The sequence below is a fragment of the Talpa occidentalis genome, unplaced genomic scaffold (assembly GCF_014898055.3).
Source record: "Talpa occidentalis isolate TD23 unplaced genomic scaffold, MPIMG_talOcc4v2.1 talOcc4.13, whole genome shotgun sequence".
Taxonomy (NCBI): domain Eukaryota; kingdom Metazoa; phylum Chordata; class Mammalia; order Eulipotyphla; family Talpidae; genus Talpa; species Talpa occidentalis.
The window spans coordinates 32,744,778-32,769,581 of record NW_023601322.1 but is presented as its reverse complement, the minus strand read 5'-3'; the positions used below and the strand labels follow the sequence as shown (position 1 = coordinate 32,769,581).

Genomic DNA, 24,804 nt, shown 5'->3' with positions numbered 1-24,804 from the left:
AAGCCATCAAGCATATTGTCTTTTGCCTCAAAGAAGTAGGGTAGCTCAAATGCCAGTTCCTTAAAGGGCCAAGGATCAGGTCAATTCCTGATTGCCAATTCAATTAGAAAGTCTACTTGAGACTCAATTGAAGTAGGTTAGGTTACAATAGGTTTCTGTCTATTGATTGCCAATGCCAGAGCAATTCAAACCAAAATAGTTAAAAGGTAAGTGAAAAGAAGCGGGGATTATTAGGAAGTTGTACTGCTGTTGCTGTTGTTGTTGTTGTTTTTCCCAAAGCAAATATAGATGTCTGCATCACAAACTTTCAGGAATGTCTGCAGACATAAGATAGAAGTGAGACATAGGTTGGAAAATGATTTCCACCCTCTACCATGTTCTTAGACAAGTGTCATTCTACATGGAAGTCATTTGAAAATCAGTTCTAAAAGGCAGAGCAGCTGAGGTTGGGAGATACAGGAACATATCTTGTCCAACTGACTTAGCAGTCGCCATTCTTCTAGAGTTCACTTTTCTGTAATCTTCGCTACTGAAAGTCACACAGCCCACACTGGGAAGGGGACAGGGGTGGGACATTTCATTCTCTGAGGCTGGGAGACAAATGAGTAAGCAAAACCATTTTTGAGAGATATTTGTAAACTGCAAAGAGAAGTGTCATGCTCTGTTATAAATTTTTACTTACATTGTTAAAGGGAGAGGGAAAATCTGGACTCAATATTTAATAAAAATATTCAATAAGATCTCCTGCTATATGCATGTTTCTACTCAGATACACTTGTTTTTGGTAAGGAAAACTGATTTCATTAATCAAGATTTTATAAACAACTTCTGAGCACTAAATTTTGCCTTTTACTCCACTCTGCACAGGCATGTTTTATGACAATATTATTTAATTGAAGACTTAATATTTTTTTTCCTCCTTGATCTTGAAAGAGTATTATGGTTCAGATTCTCAGGGTCTTCTCTTGTTAGTTTTATTACCCTTGGTAATTTGAGTGTTTTTGATTCTAATTTCTTCCCACACCCCACGGATACTAAAGTATTTATGTTTTACAGTTTTTGGTAATTGCAATAGACTTAAGTTCTTTATGTGTTTCTACTAGATCTCTTAAGATAACCATGAATAAGTCTTTGAATTAATTAGAGATCTTGAGCATGATTCAAGATTGAAACAAATGAAGGAAATATTTAAGAAGAATCAATGTATTATTATAGATGTTGTGGAAAACAGGCGAGCCTGCTTGTCTTTCATTTCCTGAACTTGAACTCTGTCCCTTTTTCATTAACTAAATCAAAGGCTCTCTGGGGCATCATTGCAGTTTACAGTAAAGAGGGTGTGGCTGCCTCTTTAAAAAGACTCACCGGTACTTTGTGTCATCTATATCTCAACCACAAAGAGCACTTTGAACAAGGTTTTGACTTAACTTATAAAAGATACCCAAAACTCCAAGCTATAATAGGGTGCTTTATTTTATTACATAAATTCTTCCACATTTTCTTCCTAAGAATGCTCATTATGTTCTGTAAAATGAATTGGGGTCATGAGATACAGTCAATGTTGAACCAAGACTCAGAAGCCCCGGGATTGAGTCACTGTACCCCTCAAAGGGACTGCATAACTTTGGCCAAGGCACCTTGTCTCTCAGGGCCTCCCTGAGCCCATGTGAGAAAGTGTGGGTAGACATGATGTCATCAGATTTCTCTCAAAGCAGAAACACTGAGGTTCTCTAATTATCCCTGCTGAATAGTTATGTAGTAGAAGTTCCTCTCTGCTTCCCAAATACTATTTTCTTCTCTTTGGTTGAAGAATCTAAAGATTTGGGTATGATTGCATAAGTTTTACTATTACTTAAGGCAGAACAGTTATTAGTTCTAAGAGCCTGTATTTTATCCAGTTGACAAGATCATTAAAAACAGTCATGTAGCTTTTATCAGATAAGAAGTTTTGTGCACATATAGTGATCATTTGTGCTATGTAGGCGATGTAAACACTTCAATTAAATATTCTGATTCTTGGAAAGTAAAGCAGGTATGTGGCTAAACATGTAGTATTACCTCACTTTAAGTTAATAGACAGCAAAATTTCAAAATATATTTAGAACTGACCTAGTCACTGACTACGCCAATTTAGTCCTTATCAATTTAGTTCTACCTAAAATAATGTGATTCTGATATATGAAACAAAAAAATTGTTTTTATTTATATTATTGTCAGCAAATTTCTATAATGATAGACTGATAGGAAAAAACACCTTATCTGAGTTGTGTTTTTACTTGTACTAAACAAAATGTCCTAGATTGTATTAAATAATTGTTTTTAGTATGGCTTGCTATAGAAAGTACTGGTTTCCTGATATCACCAAAGGTTATAAGGAAGCAAATCTCATCTCTAGTATTTTTCTGTTGTACAGTGACTAAAGTATAACCACATAGATTTTAAATCAAGTTGACAATTTTTTTTTTTTGGTTCAAATTTCTGCAGAGCTCTTGGTACACTAAAACAAACTTTATACCAAAGAAATATCTAGTAGTATTACCACAGTATGACCTATAACTAATGCAGTCTTTTCAATAATATCTGCCTATAGAATTATAAGATCAAAATTCTCTCAAAAATAACTCATGGCTCTTGAGACTCTATGAAGACATTTCATAGAGTCTTTTTTTAAAGGTATATCTCTGTTTTAGGGAATTTCCCAAGCCTAAGTACACAGTCTTATAACTCCTGTTTTGTCCTTGAGTATCCAAGGAGGAGTTCTTTATAGAGCAATGAAACTGTTGTTTGATGTTTCTTTCCCATTCCCAAGTGGGATCACAGTTGGAATTCCTCATTTACAGACAGCATCTCTGATGACAGGGTTTGTGAAAGGAATGACTGCAGTGAAACCTTCAGGTATTACCTGTATGAGAAATGTTTGCCCTTCCTTTCTACACAGAAAATTACACGGCTTACAAACTAAAATGCCACTACTTGATACACCTGCAATTATAAACAAAAGTGGTATAATTAGACTTGAACTTGGCATCTCTACCGTGTTCCTATGAGGATGGCAATTGCTTTACTCAATTATTTTTATAAGGATTATTCAGGAGGGAACTGCTTATTAATAAGTTGGTCCTAGGTGTGTAAAGGACTTCGAAAACTGACTTCAAAAAAGGTAAGTTAGAGACAAAAAAAATAGCTTTGTGTAGAAGCTACTACTTTAAATACACTCAGTATGTAAGTAAATAATGCATATTCTTAATACTACAATAATGACATATAATGACTTAGATTATACAGATCTCCTATAAAATCATCATAGTCTCTCTACAAAGTATTGAAAAAGAAAACTAGGCCCAGAAAAACTTCAGCAGTTTACCAAAGATTAGATAGACATAGATGAGGGCCTTCCCTGGTGGCGCAGCGGTTGAGTGCTGGGCTGCGAAGCTGCCTGCAGCCTCTGAGCACTGGTTTGATCCCCGGCCACCAGCGAGGGTCCCATGTGGAGCTCAGACCTCTCCTGCCACTCCCGCTGCTCCCCTTAGCAGTGTATTTCGTCAGTCTGCCTGTTCTGTTCCTTGCTCTGGCTCTGGTGAATCCTCTCACCCTCCCGCACTTCTGATTGTACCCAGTGCTTGTATAAATGAATAAATAAATCTTTAAAAAAAAATAGACATAGATGACTTCATATCATGTTATCCTTAGATGGTACATGTCAGAACAGATGAGAACTCATCTTGCATACAAAGATATTATATGCCTATACATAATATTTTATTAATGAAAACTTTTGAATGAATCAATGGATTTAGTTTCCAATCTGTCTTTCTTAGCAAGTCACTTCACCTGATATTTATGCTAATATGCTAATAGGCCACTTTAATGTGGCTAATGAGCTTCAAAGTGAGCTTGAGGGTTAAAAATGGAGATAGAAAAAGAGACCAAAAATATTTAGTATATCAATCCATTCTCATTTCATGACCTTACACTAGCAAAACGTTTTAGAGTTAACAAAGTCATTTCACTCTCATATCAAAAACCCTGCAAGAAAAATACAAATACCTTCATTTTACAAATAAAGTAATTTTCAGGGCATAGACAATTCATAAGTGCACCATAAGTGAACCCAATCTGAACCAAATACTCATGTCCAAAACTCTATCCACTGTTTCAGAATCAAGTCCTTGTCCCTTTGGGCCAATGTTAAATCCTATTTATGCTTCTACATTGTCTATAAAATTCTAATCTCTTTTCCCATTTATCTGCTTTCTTCCCCCATTTTACAAACATGTGAGCCCTTTCTCTACTTAGTCTTCATTTTATTCCAGAGATTTACACACGCAAAGAAAAAAGAAGCGCAAACTCTGTCATGAACAACATGCAGAGACTGTAACACATTCAGGATGGAGCACACATCTCCCTGGGGTAGTTTTGCTTCCTCACCTGCAGGTGTCTCTAACCTTTACTAGTTCCCCTTTACTAGTTCCCTTTCACTCGTTCCTCACCATTACAGCAACTTGTTCAGCCATCTCCATTCTGTATGGTGTCTTTTAACCAGGCTCTCAGACCAAACCACATCCTAAGATGAGACATGACCTTCATAGGCTCTAAAAAGGTAACTTTTATAGGCAAAGAATTTTTACAATTATCAGGAGCCTGTAACTACTTCACAGCTTGAGGTTTGTGCAGTTATGCTTCTGGGTGGAATTTAGGAAGATGATGTCATTTCATGTTTCTTCCAAAACACCCAATCATAGGTGATTCTTGAAAAATGAAGCGCCTCTTGATAGACTCATTTTTTCATGAGGGCTGAGGATAAAACCTGTCAAGTTCCTACAGGGAAACTGGCACATAAATAGAGGGGATTTTTGGAGGGCTTGGCTATTGATTCATCAGTAGAACCACCTGCGCCAAAAGCAGAACTACTAACAATGTACCAAAGAGGCTTCCATGAGGCACAGTATAAATTCTGCTAGATAAGAATCTAAGGATCTAGCATTGAAACTGATATCTAGAAAAATGTCAGACAAGAAAAAGAATGAAAAGGAAATATTTACAAGGATTCTTAAGGCTACCTTCAATTGTAACCATTCTTTAATAAAGTTGGGTTCTGTAGTGAAAAAAAAAGCAAGGCAAAATAAATGCAAAACACTCCCTTCAAGACTCATACTCAGTCTTTCTGCCTCAAGTTTAAAGTATTTATGTCTAGACTACATTGCATTCTATGATATTAAACCCTAATTTAAGGTTATATATTCACTTAAGATATAAGTTATTTAACTTGGAAATATACATTTATTTTAAGAAACTTGATACCAACTTAATTGCTACTATAACAATTAATCTGCAATTAAGTCACAGCTGTCCCTGAAATACAGGCTTCCCCCACTTTTTGAAAGTAAGTCTATTTGATATGATTTGATAGGTTATTTGTGGGGTCTGGTAATGCTCAAAAATTTTCATATATAAATTAATGTTAGATTATTTAAAGCCCCTGTTTAGGGCTACACCTGAGGGGAGAAATCCATTACTTAGAAAAGTGAACAATAATATAAGAAAATAACAAATGTAAATAAAAATTAATTAATGTTAGAAATTTTGCTAAAAATCACCTATCAAATCATGCAAAATAGGAACTTTTGTATAGTGGGGGAAACCTGTAAGGGAATCCTTTCCTAGATCCTCAGAGTGTATACACACACATACATATTCACACACACATAAATACATATATACGCACACATACATCATTCCTCTAATTCCATCTAGACATGAGCATGCACCTGAACCTGAGGTATCAAGCTGTTCTCCTCCCCCAATTCCTGCTTTTAAAAAAATTATACCTCTCAGCTATGGAAAATATCGTAATGTTGCACTGCAATGGGTTGTAAAAACATCTGGGACAATAAAGCAAAGAATAATTCAAATATCAGCATTAGTATTGAGAAAGAGAATTTACTCTAAAGCTGGTAATGAATCCTTTTGAAAGTCATGTGGCCTTCAAATACTTCTTTTCAATAGAATTAAGAGAATCTAATAGAGTTGCCTCTAGTAGGTCATTAAAATGTCATTTTTCAAAGACAAATTACTCTACAGGTTTAGAGGATATGATTGAGAATAAGTTTAATGACTGCTACATTAGAAAATCCTTCAATATCATCTATTTATATAAATAAGTTTTCTCCCTTATAACTGAAAGACAAAACCAGACAAATTAGAATCAATGCTAAAATTTGTTTAATTCTAGTAGTAATATTCATTCATGAAGTAATTTAAAAATATTTCATCCATCTCTTCACAATGAACTTGATAAGATTTTACTTTCTGTAAATAATAACACTTTATCAAAATTTCCATATTTGCATGCTGTGTAATCAACTGTGCTATTAAAATAGCATAGTTGTAAAATTAATTCAATCTATAAGAAATTGATTTTTAGATGCTTCCAATTACAGAAACAAAATAAAGTCTATATTCATACACATATTTTGTTACAGAGAAGTACGATAGAGTGCTTAACAAAATACTTAAACATATTTAAAATCTGTTTAAAAGTTAAAAATATATTCCAGTAGGATGAATCTTTGGAGTATAGAGGTCACTGACTGGGAATGTGATATCCAATTATTAAAGTGTTCATTCATCTATTTTTTAATGAATGGGAATGGTCATGAAATGACTACAATATTTAGATTCTGTCGACTATTTATTTAAAAAGAAATGTTAACAGTTTATCTTAAAATATCAACATTTATTGGAATCTGTCTGCAGAACAGAGACTAACCAGAGAGAGAGGATATGGGAACCAAAGAGAGAGCCCAGTGGACTATGATGCAGGAATATGGGTGCTTTGGTAGTGGGTGTGATATGGTAAGATACATCTGAGGAGTTATGAACCTACACCCGTGAACCATACACAGTGTTGTAAGTCAATATTACCTCAATAAATATATATAATACATTTAAAAATTAATGAAACAAAATATCAGCCTTTGCAGTAGTCTTAAATTCTATCCTTTGCATCTATTTAAACTTATAATGAAATTTTTTTTAATGTCACTATAAAAAAAGTTTGAAGGAGCATATCATTTTTAAAAAAATGTAGAGCTACACAAGAAAAATCTTTTGAAGACTGGTGCAAAACAACATTAGAATTAGTCAACACAAACATCAATATTTTTCCTGAGACAAGGGCTGTAATTTTACAATAACAAAGTTTAAGTAAAGCCAGAGAGAGTTGGTAGTAAAATATCAGGTGATAGAAGGGAAGTTTAAGATGTTGTGTAAATGAACATTTAAAAGAGCAACCGAGGTATTTTAAAATATTAAGAATTTATTTGAGCAAAGCTCTATTCCAGCTGGGTTGCTCAACCAGATGTGGCTCAAATGCTCTGCAGAAGTAAATAGAAAACACGTTTTTACCACTCTTACTTTTTTTTATTGACATAATATTGGTTGACACTGTGATTATATTTTGGAAGTATAGGATCCCCCTTTCAAGTGTAGTCACCCTAGCTCACCCACCACCAAAGGACCCATAGACCGTCACCACAGTGTATTGTGCTCCCTTCCCATTTATTCTCACCCCTTCCCCTCCCCCCATGCCTCAGTTCTATATCAGCTTTCAAGGGTTAGTTTTTAAATTTGTCTTCATCTGAACCTTTGTTTGGTTTCTCTATATTCTACATCTAAGTGAAACTATTTGGTTTTTGGTTTTTTCTTTCTGACTTAGTTCACTTAGCCTAACCCCTTCCAGCTCCATTCATATTGTCACAAATGGCAAGTGTCCATTTTGGAAAAACTTCTGTGAGGTGGAAACAAGTAAGGAAATTGTTGATGGCTATAACTTAAAGCCTAGTTGACGATTTGTGATTGGCGCTTCTTTGCTTTTAATTTCATGACTTTCAGGTATTTATAGGCTTAGATTTTGATTTGCAAACACAGGTGCCAGGGCATCAGCATCCACTCAGTATAGTGGCACCGTTGTTTAATTAATTTAACAAGGATAACTAGTAAAATGGTGAATTGGATCTATTCCGGAATATACATACATACAATATTAACCTTGCAGACTTTTTTGTAAGCAGACAGAAACCAGGGAAGGATACAGAGAGAATTACCTGCCATATCTCTAATTGAATTATAAGTAGCTAGGCCTCCCTCTCACCACTTTACAGTTAAAAGTAGGTTATTGTGTTTATTAGAGCTCTGAGGAAAAACAGTAAAATGAGGCTACTGGAATTCTGTGTTAGGCCTCTAATTTTGGAAGGGATTGAGTAATAGGTGGAAGAGAATATATAGAGGAGAAAGAAAAAGACAGAAGTGAAGAAGAGGAGGAAAAAGGAGAGACATGTAAGAAGCTGAAGACAAGGAAGAGAGCTTCTTATTAACAATGGGTTCATGTGCCAAGTTTACCAATATTTCTGCATCCACCAAGGCAGCACTTCCACAGGAAGACAGTGCCAGAGACTACATGTCAGAGTTTGGCACATAGCACTAAACAACAAAATAAATCAGCTCAGTTAACCTGCTTGTCCCACTGACCTGAATAGAAGACATCTATTAAAGTAATACACAAGGTAACCATAAAAATGCATGATGTCTATAGTAAATTGACATGGGATTTTACCATGATAATCATTGTGTGCAAAAAGCAAATTACCAAATGGTACATATAATTTTCTATTTGGTTAAAAAAAAACTACAATTTATATATGCTTTGGGGGGGAGTCTAAAAGAATGTCTCCAGAGTAGTGGGAATTTGTGTGATTTTTGCTTTTTCTTCTATCATCCAGAATCATTTACTTTTCTGACAAAAAGAATATCTAACTCCCAAGAGGAAACATTTATTATGAAATAAAACATGATATACAGACAAATAAGACCATATTTTAAATACTGTACTTATTTTCTGGATCTAGATACTTTAGTAATGTCTAATAATTACATGTGAGGAAGAAAGTGTACTAAGAGGAAACATTTGAATCTGCCAAACTTCTGATCTGTATTTTTCCCCTTTTGGATAGAGTTCTCATTCCAGATCTTCACCCATCCCTCACCCCTCTTCCATCCAAATCCCTCCTCTCCTGTGAGACCATTTCTATACTTCCATTTAGGCTCTTTGTAACTCCGTTGCGTGAGTATCCTAATTTGCTTTGCCGTAGAGTTTGTATATTTCTCTTCTCTAAAGGTTTAAAAGCATTGGAGGCTGAAAAGTCAATAGTCCTCATTTTCTAATATGCATGTTTATTCCATATTATCGACAAAATGTATATTTAAGAAATAAATTTATATAAGAGAAAAATCGTCAATGTTTTTATGACACTGCTTTCTTTAAATTATGCAAATTTGTGCTAATGCTCTGCCTTTTGTAACAGGTGGTGCTGGAAGTAAACAGTGAATTCATTGTTGAGGTAATGTATTTTCTTAACTTAAAGTTGAAAGAAAAACTAAATTTTTAATGTATCACATACCAAAATTCACAACATTTGGAATCAAAATCATTCAGATAAAATTTATACAAAATGGGGGGCCTTCCTGGTAGCGCAGGCAGTTGAGCGCAGCACTGTGAGGCTCTCCACAGCCTCTGCAGTGCAGGTTCGATCCCGGCCAGCCAGGGAGATACCCACATGATGAAGCAGACCTCTCCTGTCTCACCTGCTGCTCCCCTCAGCAGTGTATTTCAGTCATTCTGCCTGTTCTGTTCCCCACTCTGTCTCTGGTGAATCCTCTCACCTTCCCACATATATGGCCTGTACCCAGTTCTTGTATGCATAAATAAATAAATCTTCAAAAAAAGGTCACACACATGGACACCTTTTGACATGAAATAGCAATGTAAAAACACACAATCCCAAATCTCCATGCTTTTAGGCATAGTTTGTGATAGCTCAGTGTCGTCACTCCTACTTATCAAACTGTGTTTGTCACCCCTACTTATCAAACTATGTTAGTAACTTTATGTTTCCCAATGTAAAGCAAAGCAAAAGGAGCACTGTAACCCATCAGAACAAAAGAGGAACTTCAGACAGTTACATCAGTAAGAAAGATAACTGATAGTCAGTCAATGAGATCAAAACTAAAACAAACAAGAGAGAATTTGGTGCCATTTAGAAAAGGACTCAGGAAATATAATCCTACAGTCCTCTCTGGCAGAGCTTTATCTTATTGGGTAGTTAAGTTTTCATTATGATGACCTTAAAAAATCTTTGGAAAAAAATTACTTTTCTAATCTCCATTAACAAAATAAGGAATATATGGTACATTTTAAGAATTTGTGTCAAATGGAGAAAAATGTGAATGTTTTGGTTTTTGAAAGGATGAACTTCATTCTAATGGAACATTCTCCTTCCCAAATGGTAACTAAACAAAGCCTTAATGTAAACAAGCATACATCATCTGGGTCTCAATAAGTACATTACAAACAATAAGTACATTACACACATACAATACGTGTGTATATACATGTATACAAATGTTTATGCATGCAGTTAAATTTCCAAACTCTTTAATAGTATAAAGCTCTTAAATATTTTTCAACAGTAGCAACATAAGACTACAAAGAGAAAAACATATAGTAGCAAGCAGAGATACAAATGAGTAACTCTGAGAACCACGTAAGTGTCCATGGCATTATTGCTGATACCATCAGTTCAGTTAAAATATTCTTCTAATCCTGCAATAATACATTTAGATGCCTTAGCCACTGTGCTACCTTCGACAGAAGAGAAAAAAAAACCCTTCCTCTTTTAGGTGAGTACACACACCACTACAACTTGCCTTTTCTATGGGATGCACTCACATGGAACAACAACAATCTTTTAAACTAAAGAGACCAAAATGTCCACTCAGAGCTCAGTGAAGTGTGAGGTGGGCAAAGTCTCAATCTGGTAAGGACAGATTGAGAAAAAGCAAAACTACAACATATCATCCAATATAACACATTATTAGCCCACACATGGCTAATTAGATTTGTTTCACTAAAATCATACAGGTTTAAAGAGATGATTGAAAAAAGTAACTAGCAGGGCAATCAAGTTACATCTATCTATAGTTATGAATTAGCAAGAATTTACTTTGTTTCTGAAATTCAATGCCATTGAATCTTCTGGGTACACCTCCCATGGTGAATAAATGCTCTTATTAAGTAAAATTGCCCTAACACAGTACAACATGTGAACTGTTTTTGCTTAAGGTGAAAGAATTAGACATTGCAAATGGCACTATGAAATGGCAAACTGTCAGAAGACAAAAGCGGGAGTGGATCAAGTTCGCTGCAGCCTGTCGAGAAGGAGAGGACAACTCCAAGAGGAATCCGATTGCCAGAGTGAGTGATGAAATGAGCAGGAGTATCCTGTGCTGATAACTAATGTTATTGCAGGGCAGAAAGCCCGCAAACATCTTGAGGATTTGCAGCCTTGTATTGAAAGCAGCCCCCCATGATGACTTAGAAAAATGGTTGACACAATCATTTGCTCATGTCACTAAGGGACTGTTTTGACTATCACTTGCTGGGACCTGATACAGAGTAGAGGGTTCTCAATGATCTTAGGGGAGAGACTGGGATCCCCACCACAACTGGGATTTGTTTCTCTGTGATCTGCTAATCCATGTTGTATTTCCAACTGTCTTTATTTAATTGTGGACATTTGGGTCACAAATCTTAGTATTTTACTGAGTGTTGTCATCTTTAGTGTACAGGTGAAATTTCAAATTTTAACTATCTTTGTTTAAATTAATGAGCAATAGATATAAAACTATTAAAACAAAATCTATATGACTGGATATTTACCACAAAACCTACTTGGCAAACAGTGATATGTTTGATATATAAAATTATTGCCAATATCTCTAAATGGTGTATTTCTCTCCTGACTTAATTTATCTACCATTTGATTAAATCATCAAACTCACATTTAGGTCAGTACATATTAATATAAAACACTACACTCATTTTTAAACAGTGGTAAGATTCTGATTTCACAATCCTACTTATTTTTCTCATAGATTCGATCAGACTGTGAAGCGAACCAGAAGATTACATACCGCATCTCAGGGGCAGGGATAGATCGGCCGCCTTACGGAGTGTTCACCATTAATCCTCGGACGGGGGAGATTAACATCACTTCAGTGGTGGACAGAGAGATAACTCCACTTTTCTTGGTAAGTCACATCACTGTATTTTGATTTATGCATATTCTTTTTCTTCCCTCATCATTCTTCCCAAAAAAATCATCTCAGGACTTGTGATAAAACACAGCAGACTGAGACCAAATAAAAGACTTGCAGTAGTAAAGCATATGAAAATATAAATTTATAGCTCGGAATTCTCTGTCGTGTTGCATATATATGCATGTGATCAAAATATTGATTGTATTTAAATTGCTAGATACTAATATGGTACAAGTCACCGGGAAAATTGTTCCTTTGCACATTTCCTGATATACATTCAAGCATGTTACTTTATTTCCTTTGGTAGAGAATAATAATTTTTCTCGACTTTCCACAGATTTATTGCCGGGCTCTGAATTCGCGGGGTGAAGATTTAGAAAGGCCTCTTGAGCTTAGAGTCAAAGTTATGGACATAAATGATAACCCTCCAGTTTTTACACAGAATGTGTACACAGCCAGCATTGAGGAAAACAGCGATGCAAGTAAGTAGAATGACATTCCTCCGCATTATTCATCCGTTTGTCTTAGTCAGTAGACTTTGGAGACTGACACACAATTTAAAGATCAGAAAATGCCAAACTTGCATTTTGAATAAACCCCACAAATATTAACTTAAAACTAAGATAGAAAAAATTTTCCTAAAATGCAAAAACTACCCACCTTGTTAGTGGAGGATTCTTAAATGTGTGATTTAGCCCCTTCCTTGAAGATTGTAACTGAGCTCATGATTAATTTATTCCAAATGAAAAAATTTTAGAAGAAATTGTGAGTGTGAAAAAGGGCTCTGTTCTGGTCTGTACCTCAAATTTTTTACCGAACCCCACCATAGAGTGAAGTATTCATTAGATCAGTCACAGAGAGTCATCACTGGCCTTCACAATTATGTTACAGTGTCTCAGTTCTTTATTTTTCCCATAATGTTTAATTTCATTTCCAAGTCTAACACTCTACTCTCTTCCCCTCTTTCCATCACTTCTGAATTTCTTTGTACATTTATGCTTTTTCTATATTGCTACCTATCTCTGTTCCCTCCCTCTTTGCCTTCTGCCTCTTTCTTCCCCAATCCTCTTATACTCCTTTTCCTCTCAAATTTGTCTGCCCTTATACTTTTAAATAAAATTTTGGGGGGGAAAGAATGAAAAAAGAAATGTCAGAAGAAGGACAAGGTAAGAAAGCAAAATATAGGTACTGAATGCAGAGTCAAAAAAAGAAGGAATGAGATAGTAGAGGAGAGCAGAGATAACAAAGGCAGAGATGAATTCGGGGTTTCAGGAAAAATCATTCAGATCCCCTAAAAATGATGTTGAAAATAAGAATTATAATTTTTTGTCCACATATAATGGAGGACATAGAGAGGCAAAAGTGAGGGTTTTGCCTCAGAGAAACAAAACAGCTTCCAAAGTCTGTCATTGTTTCTTCGGTGATATACTTCAGGATACCCTAGGAAAAAGAAGGTGAAACCCACATCCAAGTTCACATCCATATTCATTTGGTTGCTGATTAGCAGCTAATTACTGCACCCTCATGTGAGAAGAGTTAATCACAGGGTCAAGGTACCCTTTGACATACTATCAACTCCATGAAACCTGGCTCATTCTCTTTAAGGAGTCCCTGACTCTGTGCTAGGATTTTTCACTTTGAAGACTGGCTGGCAAACACAGAAAGATCAGAGCAACTCTGGAAAGTCAGTCTTATGGGCTGATATCTTTGAGGATCAGCCTGGGATGGCTATTCTTTCTTGCCATGAATAATTAAGAATTACTTATACACCTGTGGACAAATCTTTTCAATAATTGCATATTTTTGACTGTTTGGTAAAGTTTTGTTATCTTCCAATGCAACCAATAGTAATTTTCAGCCTTCCAGATGAGTGATAATTAAGAATATAGGTCTTCAATAAATAATTGCAACATTAAATTTAATTAAGCTATAATCTTTTTAATTAAGCTTTTAAAAATAATATCACAGGGCTACAGCCAAAACAACTTGATAAAATTAGTTTCATTAGCTTTATGCTAACATCTATTGACCTTCATTTTCATATTTTAAAGATTACTATATTTTGTTACTAATTGATCAATATGAAAGGAATGCAAGTAATTTATAAACTATGAAGGACTTCATAGGAGCAAACCATCGTTATTTTTGTAATCAGAGGTGTGGTTGTAAGTTAGCTAAGATTTTTCATGAAAATCTAGAACAGAGAGAATTCAAAAGGAAGCCAACCACTCTTTCATCGTATGCTTGATAATTTGCTGAACTGATTCTAAAAGAGTCCCAAATATTCTCCACCTTCATCTCCATTTCTAGACACATTGGTTGTAAAGTTAAGTGCCACAGATGCAGATGAAGATAATCATCTGAATTCTAAAATCGCCTACAAGATCATCTCTCAAGAGCCAACAGGTGCACCAATGTTCATCCTGAACAGGTACACTGGAGAAGTCCGCACGATGTCCAGTTTCCTTGACAGAGAGGTAAAACCTTCTATGAATAAATCATCAGAACTAAAGATTTTAAATATGAGAATTGAAGGTGAAATGAACCCTATTTGTCCTTCCTCCCATGTAAAAATGGGAAGAAAAAATAATCTTATGATTTTCAGATGAAAATTTTATAAAAGAAAAATTATATTAAAAGACCATACAATTGGGCCTCCCCTGGTGGCGCAGCGGTTGAGCACTGGACTGTGAAGCTGCCCACAGCCTCTGCAGCACCAGTTCGATCCCCAGCCACCAGCAAGGGTCCCACATGGTGCGCAGACCTCTCCTGCCGCGCCCGCTGCTCCCCTCAGCAGTGTACTTCAGTCCTTCTGCCTGTTCTGCTCCCTGCTCTGGCTCTGGTGAATTCTCTCACCCTCCAGTGCTTCTGATTATACCCAGTGCTTGTATAAATAAATAAATAAATAAATAAATAAATAAATAAATAAATCTTAAAAAAAAAGACCATACAATTATAAAAAGAAAGCACAATAACATCAACATGTATTAGTTTTTACTCAAAACAATTCTTAAGTTTACAATTATTTTTCATCTTAAATTAGGAACACAGTATGTATAACCTCCTTGTGAGAGGCTCAGATCGGGATGGAGCTACAGATGGACTATCTGCCGAATGCGACTGTAGAATCAAGGTTTTAGATGTCAATGATAATTTTCCCACCTTAGAAAAAACTTCAGTAAGTTGGTACTTTTATAATTCTTTCTCCATGAGTGTTGATAATCAATTTGTTTTCCTGCTAGTTTGTGAAACTGGTTCTATTCCATGTATGGACATACACAGCTTTGCTGTAGAAACCTTGGTGTTTCTTATGTATAAAATATACCTTAATAGATCATGTGATCTTTGAGTCATTATTCTGCACAAATCTCCTTTGTGAAAGCAGAAACCTGCCTGTTCCATGTTTTTTACTTGCAGAAAGTTGGAAATATATTACCATTGCACTAAAAAACATGTAACGATATAGATGCATCCTTATATGCCTGACTTGTTAACTCCATTAGAGTCCAAAGTATTCTCAACTTATATTATCATGTATAGGCATTAAAAAACTAAAACTAAAAATAGCAGGCACAAATTGGCTTGCCACTTGTTTTGGGGGTAAAAAAGCATCCTGTTGGACCACAGCCTCACTTCTGCCTTTACGTGATGTCTATGGTTTCTATGCTAGGCCAGCAGAGAAAAGTAGTCGCCACTTCAATTCTCTCCCCCACAACTACTAATAAATGTATTTCTTTCTGGCCCTTTACTATAAAAGAAGGAAGTAAATCAAGGAAAATCAAAAATAAGCAAGAAAATAAAGTATCAGTTTGGCTTTGACTTCACATACAGCATATGACAATTGATACTATCATAATCATTTTATTCTTATATTTCTGATTGGACAGTGGCATTTAATAATGGCACAAAATTGCTGGCATAGCTTATTGTTGCTGTAAATGATGATTCTGTATTATCTCACCATAAATATTTTTTCTCCTTCAAAAATTCATTGATTACACGGTGGGCTATGTTATTTCAGTACTCAGCAAGTATTGAAGAGAATTGTTTAAGTTCAGAACTGATACGATTGCAAGCAATTGATCTTGATGAAGAAGGCACCGATAATTGGTTGGCAAATTATTTAATACTCTCTGGAAATGACGGCAATTGGTTCGAAATCCAGACAGACCCACGAACAAATGAAGGAATTTTGAAAGTTGTCAAGGTATAGTATGGGATTTCAGTATTCTTCCAAAGTTTTAAATTAATAGAGACTCTGCCTCAAAAATTATACTCCACAGCTTTGAAATTGTTTATGTGGACAAGCACCTTAAGTTAGTTTAATGTGTCTGTCTGAGAATTCCAGTCCAGCAACACAACATGTATGACCAAGAGAAATAAGAAGATTGTTTTGTTCTCACAGTGCTTAATTTGAGGCAAGTACCCTCAAATTAGATAATAATATAAGAATTATAAATCACAATAGTAGTTTAGGGCCTCAAACTAATAGTAGTTTAGGGCCTCCCTGGTGGTGCAGGTAGTTGAGCACCGCATTGCAGAAGCTGTCCACAGCTTCTGCAGCGTGGATTCGATCCCAGTCTGCCAGCGAGAATCCCACATGGTGCAGCAGACTTCTGTCTCGCCTGCTGCTCCCTTCAGCAGTGTATTTTGTCAGTCTGCCTGTTCTGTTCCCCACTCTGTCTCTGGTGAATCTTCTCACCCTCCCTCGCATCTGGCCTGTACACCAGTTCTTGTATAAATAAATAAATCTTAAAAAACATAGTAGTTTAGGTGTTATGATATTAAACAAGCAGTTGCCAAATAGATAGGATGGAGATAATTACTGAGAAGAAGTTAGCTACTTTTAGCTAGATTTGTCCAAAAAGGTTTCATGCAGAGAATAGTGTTCAATGTCTTATAACTACAATTGTTAATGTGATAATGAAATGAGTAAACACATAACAATGAGAAAATGTAAAGCATGTTCAAGGCATGGTGAGCACTTTGTGGGACAACAGCAGAGTATTCACAGAGGAAAGGAAGGAGATATAAGAACTGAGATACTGAGCTGGGGTTAGTGCTGAGAACCTTGAATAAAGACTACAGCACTTGACATTTTTGTACAGATTAATTTTACTTAAACTATGCTTTATGGGCAATAATAAAATCTAAGAATAAAGATTAGAAACAAAACTACAAATCAGTGGAATTCAAATTCACAATACAATAAGGGAAACTAATATTCTCAGAAACATTACTAACAAAACTAAGGACTTATACCTCTAAAAATATATTTTGATATAAATATATACACAGTACATATAGCACACAATGTGAATGGTGATTAATCAACTGTTACTACCTTTCTCTATTCCAGTCACTGTGAAACTTTTCCAGACAGTACATTAGGGAGTCATTTTGCCTTCATCTAATACAAACATGTATTTCCCCATCAAATTTGCATTTATTTGATGGCTGTTTACAAAAATACATGATTGGAAATATAATTTCAGACCTCAAAATTGCACATACTTCAATCTATCAAAGTTCCAATGCCAATATACTATAACCTTTTACCCCCTTTATACCCTCCTTCCTTCCCTACCTCCCCTTTGGTAATCACCATAGTTTTCAGAGTCTGAGTTATTTATTTGTGTTTTGTCCATTTGTTTTCTTTTGTGGTTTATTTTCTACAAATGAGAGAAAACATCCAGTAATTGTCTTGCACTTTCTGACTTCACTTGTCATAATCACCACAAGACCCAAAGAATAAAAATTAGAACCAAAACTACAAATCAATAAGAAACAAATTCACATTAATATAATAAGGGGAAATAATTTTCCTTTATTGCCCCAAAAGACTATTTTGACATTTTTAATAGCTGAGTAGCATTCAGTTGAATGTGTGTGTGTGTTTGTGCGTGTGTGTGTATCACAATTTCTTTATCCAGTCCTCTGTCCATGAACATTTAGGTTGATTCTATGTCTTAGCTATTGTGAACAATACTGCCATGAACACAAGCGTGCATAATCTTTTCATATAGTGTTTTCACACTTTTTGGATAAATACTTAGGTGTGCTATTGCTGAATATTTGACCATTTCTTGAGTCCCCACCATAGTGAATCTGCCCCTTTGCATTGAGATTTCTAACCTCCCCCTTGCATACTTAATATACTTAATATGAAAACATGAACCAGAATCTCCCAAGAATTAACAGTGTCATACTAAACTACGCCCAAAAAAAGCTGCATGTGAGAATCTTGCAACTTAAATTCCTATATTAAAATTTATTGAATAAAAATACTCACCAGTAGCCAAATCTCACTTTAAACTCCTACTGAATCACTTTTCAACCTTTTGGCTAAAATCAAGTGTAGTAAACTCCTACAGGTCACTCCCCTCCCACCAACTTCCTAACACACACTTGCATATTCTTTTTAAGAATAGTCTTTGATTATTTCTCAATCATGCCTTAAACTTCAGAGACTGAGTTTTTTCAGTTCTTCATTCTAAATCCAAGTGGAGGCTCAGGGTTAAGCAGTTGTTTTTATCATTCTTTGCACAACTCTAATCTCTGGGCACAATCAGAAAACCCTTGATAAACACTTGCAAAAAATGGTCTTGCCTTATCTTCCCTATAAGTTGGAAGATTGGATTTCAACTGATTTCCTTCCCTACATGCAGTGACTTTCTAGAATTGATGCATTTTGATGTGTATTAGTATATTTTCATACATTCTAATCAATAAGAAAACTCTTCTGGCTAACAAAAGCACACAAATTATGTAAACGTAAGAAAATGTCAAGAGATTTCTCTGTCAAATCAAAGGAGCTCAGATTTTTCATTTATTTAAGGATAGCATGGACTTTTAAAGAATAAAAAGTGGATTGTAGAAGAGGATTCTCTTCCAAGTAAAAATTCATTTTGAGGACAAAATTCATATTCATCTCTGTGCTTGACATTATGTGGACCAGGAAGGGAAACAGCAATTGAAATCCCAAATGTCAAGGGTTTTGGATGAAATTTAGTGAGGCATGTTGAACCAACCCCAAACAAGAGTTCAAGTGAGTTCCTATGAATATTTTTGTCCTATCAGTATATGTGGAAAATTTAAATAAAATCTAACAAAACATTTGTAATATAGAATTTTTCTAAGAAGCAGACTTGCTGCTCAAGTTCTTGCTGATGACACTGACATCCTCTGTTGTCAATAAATGTGCTGCAAATGGGATATTTGCTTGCAGAACTCTTCTCAACAGACATTGCTCCCTTTCTTACAAACTCCTTTTCACTTGTGACTTTTCATGTCACCACATCAATCACTCTGGATCAAAAGATTCTATTCATCTTTTATCCAGGGAACCCATTTCAAAGGTGACTTTTCTCGGGTGTGATATTTACTTATTTAAATGTGCCTTGTGAAGGTGTCTTCTTGTTCACCAGACTCGGAGCAATTACAGTTTAGAGATGACTCTAACAATCATGAATTCTTCTTTAGAAGTCGTGCACACCTTTCTAAAAATTACATGTTCAATTACATCACCTATATTGGCTGCTTTATTCTGCTGATTACACTTTCAAGACATTCTCAGATGTCAATTCCACAAAGGAAGTCAAAGTCTTATTTATTCATTCAATGGTTGTGAACTTTTTAAGTTTCATTCTGTTTCATTTTCATTTTTCATAAACACCTCATTGGAAAAGAAAAATCATTTTTATATCAGGGTTTTTATATAATTTCAAAACTCCAAAATTTGAGTCCAATTTAAAGTCACAGATTGAAGTGACTTATCTGCTTGATCGCACAAAGGTAAAGGGAATAACATACCTGAAATACCTAAAACAGTAATAAAATTTTATCAATTCTAAATAGGAATTTCATAGCTCTAGATATTATTCTAGCTTATTATTTGCTTATTGTGGCTTCTTAATCAAAAGAGAGTCTTTCGCTGTTTCAGAGCTTCTTCTATCATTTCAGATGCTGGACTATGAGCAAATGCCTAATATTCATCTTAGTATTGGAGTTAAAAACCAAGCTGAATTTCACCACTCTGTTGCCTCTCAATTTCGAATGCACTCAACCCCTGTAAGAATTCAGGTTGTTAATGTGAGAGAAGGCCCCTCATTTCGTCCAAATTCTATGACTTTCAGTGTGCGAGACGGAGGAGTAAGAGGAGATTCTTTATTGAATTATGTACTTGGCACATATACAGCTGTAGATTTGGACACAGGAAATCCTGCAACAAATGTCAGGTACTGTAAATACTTTGCTCATGTTGGAGTGATAGAGCACAGTTCTATTCAGTGTTCATCCGTGTGGTGTGTGCTACTGTATGTGGGGGATTTTGTTTTTCTTTTTTCTTTTAGAAGATTATTGAGGAATTGACATTTCCTCTGAATTCTAATAGTATTTTAGAAGCTGTAAGGGCTCCTGCTGGCTGCAAGGGCTCCAACCTGTTAAGTGTTGTATTCAGAGAGTAATTATAAGATCAAAGAGACTCCTACGGTTACTCTGTGAATCTCTTTGATCTTTTGTGGCCAGTTGTACCAACCTGGACCAAGATGAGTAAGCAATTTTGTAAACAATAAGTTACTAATTTTTTCCCTAAAACTTTTGTTACCTTGATTTTGGGGCCAATTTCAACCCTCTGTTTAATCTAAGAGAGGGGAAAAGTAATAAACAAAGTAGGTGTTTCAGAAATTTGATGAGCATAAAAAGAGTCAGAATTGGAGAAAAAGAAAGATAGGTATGTGTTAACACATTGTAGCTCTTATATGTCTTAAAATTGCTCACTTTGATATAAGCATAATGATGAACTCCTTTATTTGAAAACAGGTATATCATAGGACATGATGCAGGTAGCTGGTTAAAAGTGGATTCGAGGACTGCTGAGATACAATTTTCTAGGGAATTTGATAAGAAGTCAAAATACATTACAAATGGGAAATACACAGCAGAGATCTTGGCTATAGATGGTAAGAGATTTATTTTCAGTTTTATGAAATTATTAGTACATTAAATATAAATATTATTTAATGTTGATATTGATTGACTCAAATAAAATACATCATTTTTTTGGTGCCAGCCAGACTTACTGAGAGTTCTAAATACCTCAGATCAAGAACTGAATTCATTATTCGCTTACAACCAAAATTTATATTTAGGTCATCATTATGGTCTTATCTTTCAAGATGTTTAACTCAATTTATAGAGTATATTGGGAATTTTTATTTAAACTAAGTGCTACAAGGGGTGCATACAGGTCATTTTGGGGTGATCTGAGCAGACATAGTGTCCCAAGGAATATAGATTTTGAGCCACTAAAACCGAGCAACAATGAGAGGCCTGTGTGAGTGTTACTCATTTGTGATGTTGTCTGAAATAAGATATTAAGGATACAAGAAAATACAAGGTTATTCCAACTTTGAGACATAAAGTAAAAAGCACAGATGCACTGATTTAACTTGTAATCGGCTGCTTCTCATGGGAGGAAAAAAATCTATTAAGCATTTCTCTTAGAGAGTAGCAATAGGAGTTTGTTTTTTTATCGATAGTTAATTATTCTCTGGAGGAATTCATAGGAAACCAGCTACTACAGGATCAAGCAATACAAAAAGGCCAGTAACCAGAAAAGAAGAAAATAGATGTCCTAGATACATACCTAGTAGAAGATAGGCAATATGGGTTTGCATTAGTTTATGTATGAGTTTTACAGTAGGCAAAAAATATATATAGAGAAAGATAAATGGGCAGCATAAGATTATAAAAAAATTCGTAATAACATCCAAGCACAGTCAATGTAATTTTCTCTTTATCCTATGAGTGTCACTTTTAACATCTTGATCATTTCCATAAAGGATAGAGTCTTATTTGTCATGAATATTTTGAAAGTTCTGCTCCTGAAAAGAATTCTAGCCATGATGACCACAGTCTATATATTGGTGATATGTGAAAATGTTCCAAAACTAGAGTAAAATTATTTGTTTCAAGTAAATAAAGAGGAAAAAAAGGCATTATCAAAATGTACCAACAGAAAACTAAACACAAGGTCCATATCTGTCTGGTCACCTAAGCCAACTGTCTGCACTGGCACAGAGCCATCCAGATGGTTCTGATAAGTTTGATACCTGGCAACCAGGTGAAGAGGTGGAGCTCTGTGGTTGACAAATGCCATAGTAGAGCAAACATTGTCAGCAACAGCTTCAACTTTGAGCTACTATATCACAAGGACACATGAAAGTTCCAGAGTATGACACAGAAAGCAAATCTTTGAGTTAATCTGATGTCTGTCGAATGAGAATTAAAGTCTAGGAAGTCCACTGCTGAATAGGGTACAGAACCACATAAGATACAGAGATAGGCTCGTTTATTATCAATTTACTAAATTACAACATAAGAAGTCTTAAAAAGAAGTTTATTAATCTCTCAAAAAAGTGACCTTGTAAAATACCCTAGAGATGACAGCATTCTTTTTTAAATAGGGAAGCCAAAAATCTTTACAAGTAAAGCAAAATAAATTTTTTATTAACAGCAATGGAACATAAAGTAAAAGAAAAGTAGACTGAGTCCACTCCCATTTCTTGGTCCTCTGTGCTGTCTAATAAACTATAATCCAAAATTTGTTTCAGTGCATGGGAGGGGCTAGATTTGTATTTATTTTAATAAAACAAATATATTTTAAAGCTTATTTTAAAATGTATATTTATATTTTCAGAAGTGCCATTTCAGAGAGAAATGGCATCTAATGGATAGGATGAAAATAAACAGTAAATACAGAAAGAAAATCTGCACAATTATTTACTTTCAAATGTGGTGGTTTTGTTTGTTTGCTTGGTTTTTTGTTTGTTTGTTTGTTTGTTTTTTCACAAGGATTCGCCAGTATCCTATGAATGTAAGCTCTATGCTGGCCTAGAATCTTATTTGTGGGAACAAGAAGGAAATAAAAAGCACTCTCGAAGGAACACTCGAGAGTGAACACTCTCGAAGGAAGGACATTTCATGTTGCACATTAACTTGTGTAGAAGTTAGCAGGATGAGAAATATTTTAGGAAGAGTGAAAAGAATGTGCAAGAGTTCTGAGTTAGGAAGAGATTTGTCCAAAGAACTGGGAGGAGCCAGAGTGAAAGGTAGCAACCACTGGCAAAAGTGGCTGCAGGCTCTTGAAATAGATGGGAACCTCTCATGCACCATCCCAGGAGTCATTCATCCTGTTTCTGTCTGCTGCAGGATATGAGAATGAATTTTCAACCTGCACTATATTTCTCAAAACCCATGATGCTTTTCTGTTTCAGATGGTTCTGGGAAAACAGCTACGGGAACCATATGTATTGAAGTTCCTGATGCCGACGATTACTGTCCAGTTATTTTTGCTGAAAGTAGTACTATCTGCATTGACTCTCCATCCACCCTGATCTCTGTTAGTGATCACTCTTTTGGGGCTCCCTTTACCTTCTGTGTTGTCGATAAACCAGCAGGGACTGCTGACTTATGGGATATCAGATCAATAAATAGTAAGTGGAACGCAAAGTTTCTCATACTTTCAGACCAAAAGCAAAAACAATTGCTAGGTAATTAATGAGGGCATGTAATAATACTTTATATCATCAATTTTGTGATACACTTAAGTTGTTGGAAAATTGTGATGTTTTCAGTTTTTAGTCATGTTTTTATTTATTTACTTATTTAACAATACTTGTCTCCAGAGCACCCCTAGTCCTTTACCATGCACCCATTAGGCCATCTCTCCCCTTTGTTTTCACCCCTACCTACCCTCTCAAGTAGCCTCAACTCTGCAGTCGTATTTCTAGAGTTTGTTTTGGTTTAGTTTTGTCAGTTTCTTTGTTTTGTTTCTCTATATTCCATAGATGAGTGAAACCATCCAGTATTTGTCTTTTTCTTTCTGAGTTATTCATTTATTCACTTAGGATGATGCTCCCCTTTTTTAAACATCTGAGTAGCATTGCACAGTGTATATATACCACATTTATCTTAATCTTTTCATCTGCCATTGGGTACTTGGGTTCTTTCCATAACATGGCTATTATAAATAGTGAACATAGGAGTGCACATATGCCTTCAAATTAGTGGTTTTGTATTGTTTCGGTAGATACTTGGAATACAATTGCTAGGATATATGTTAAATCTATTTAAGTATTTGGAGGAACCTCCATACAGCCTTCCACAGGGACTAGCCTGTATTCCCATCAGGAGTCCTTTTCTCCACATATGCCACAAAATTTGTTTCTAGTTTACTTTTTTAATAGGGGCCATTTTCATAGCACTGAGGTAGTTTCTCATTGTAGTTGTAATTTGACTTTCCTTGGTGATAAGTGATGTTGAACATTTTTTTCATGTGCCTGCTGGCCATCTGTTATATTCTTTGGAGATGTGTCTAATTTATCTCTTCAGCCCATTTTTTTATTGGATCATATGTTTACTTTTTTCTTGAGTTGTATGAGTTCTTTGTATATTTTGGATATTAGCCTCTTGTCAGATGTATGATGTGCAAATATTTTCTCCCTTTTGATAGGATGTCTTTTCACTTTAATGATAGTTTCACTGTGCAGAAGTGAAAGGAGCCCATTGTTCTTACATCCTCTGTGTGTGTGTGTGTCTGTCTGTCTGTCTGTCTGCCTGCCTGCCTGTCTCTCTCTCTCTCTCTCTCGC

The 24,804-nt window shown here is 35.3% G+C and overlaps 1 protein-coding gene across 1 annotated transcript in view; it reads left to right on the top strand.

Moving 5' to 3' along the window:
• Positions 1-4,573: 4,573 nt before the first annotated feature.
• DSG4 (desmoglein 4) overlaps positions 4,574-24,804 on the top strand; it is a 28,189-nt gene continuing 7,958 nt past the window's right edge. The window contains exons 1-11 of the mRNA XM_037508278.1: positions 4,574-4,597; positions 9,360-9,395; positions 11,177-11,308; positions 11,989-12,144; positions 12,491-12,635; positions 14,464-14,630; positions 15,197-15,331; positions 16,175-16,360; positions 20,116-20,390; positions 20,974-21,113; positions 23,430-23,648. Coding sequence (XP_037364175.1) covers positions 4,574-4,597; positions 9,360-9,395; positions 11,177-11,308; positions 11,989-12,144; positions 12,491-12,635; positions 14,464-14,630; positions 15,197-15,331; positions 16,175-16,360; positions 20,116-20,390; positions 20,974-21,113; positions 23,430-23,648 — 1,615 coding nt within the window. The remainder of the gene's footprint in view (positions 4,598-9,359; positions 9,396-11,176; positions 11,309-11,988; positions 12,145-12,490; positions 12,636-14,463; positions 14,631-15,196; positions 15,332-16,174; positions 16,361-20,115; positions 20,391-20,973; positions 21,114-23,429; positions 23,649-24,804) is intronic.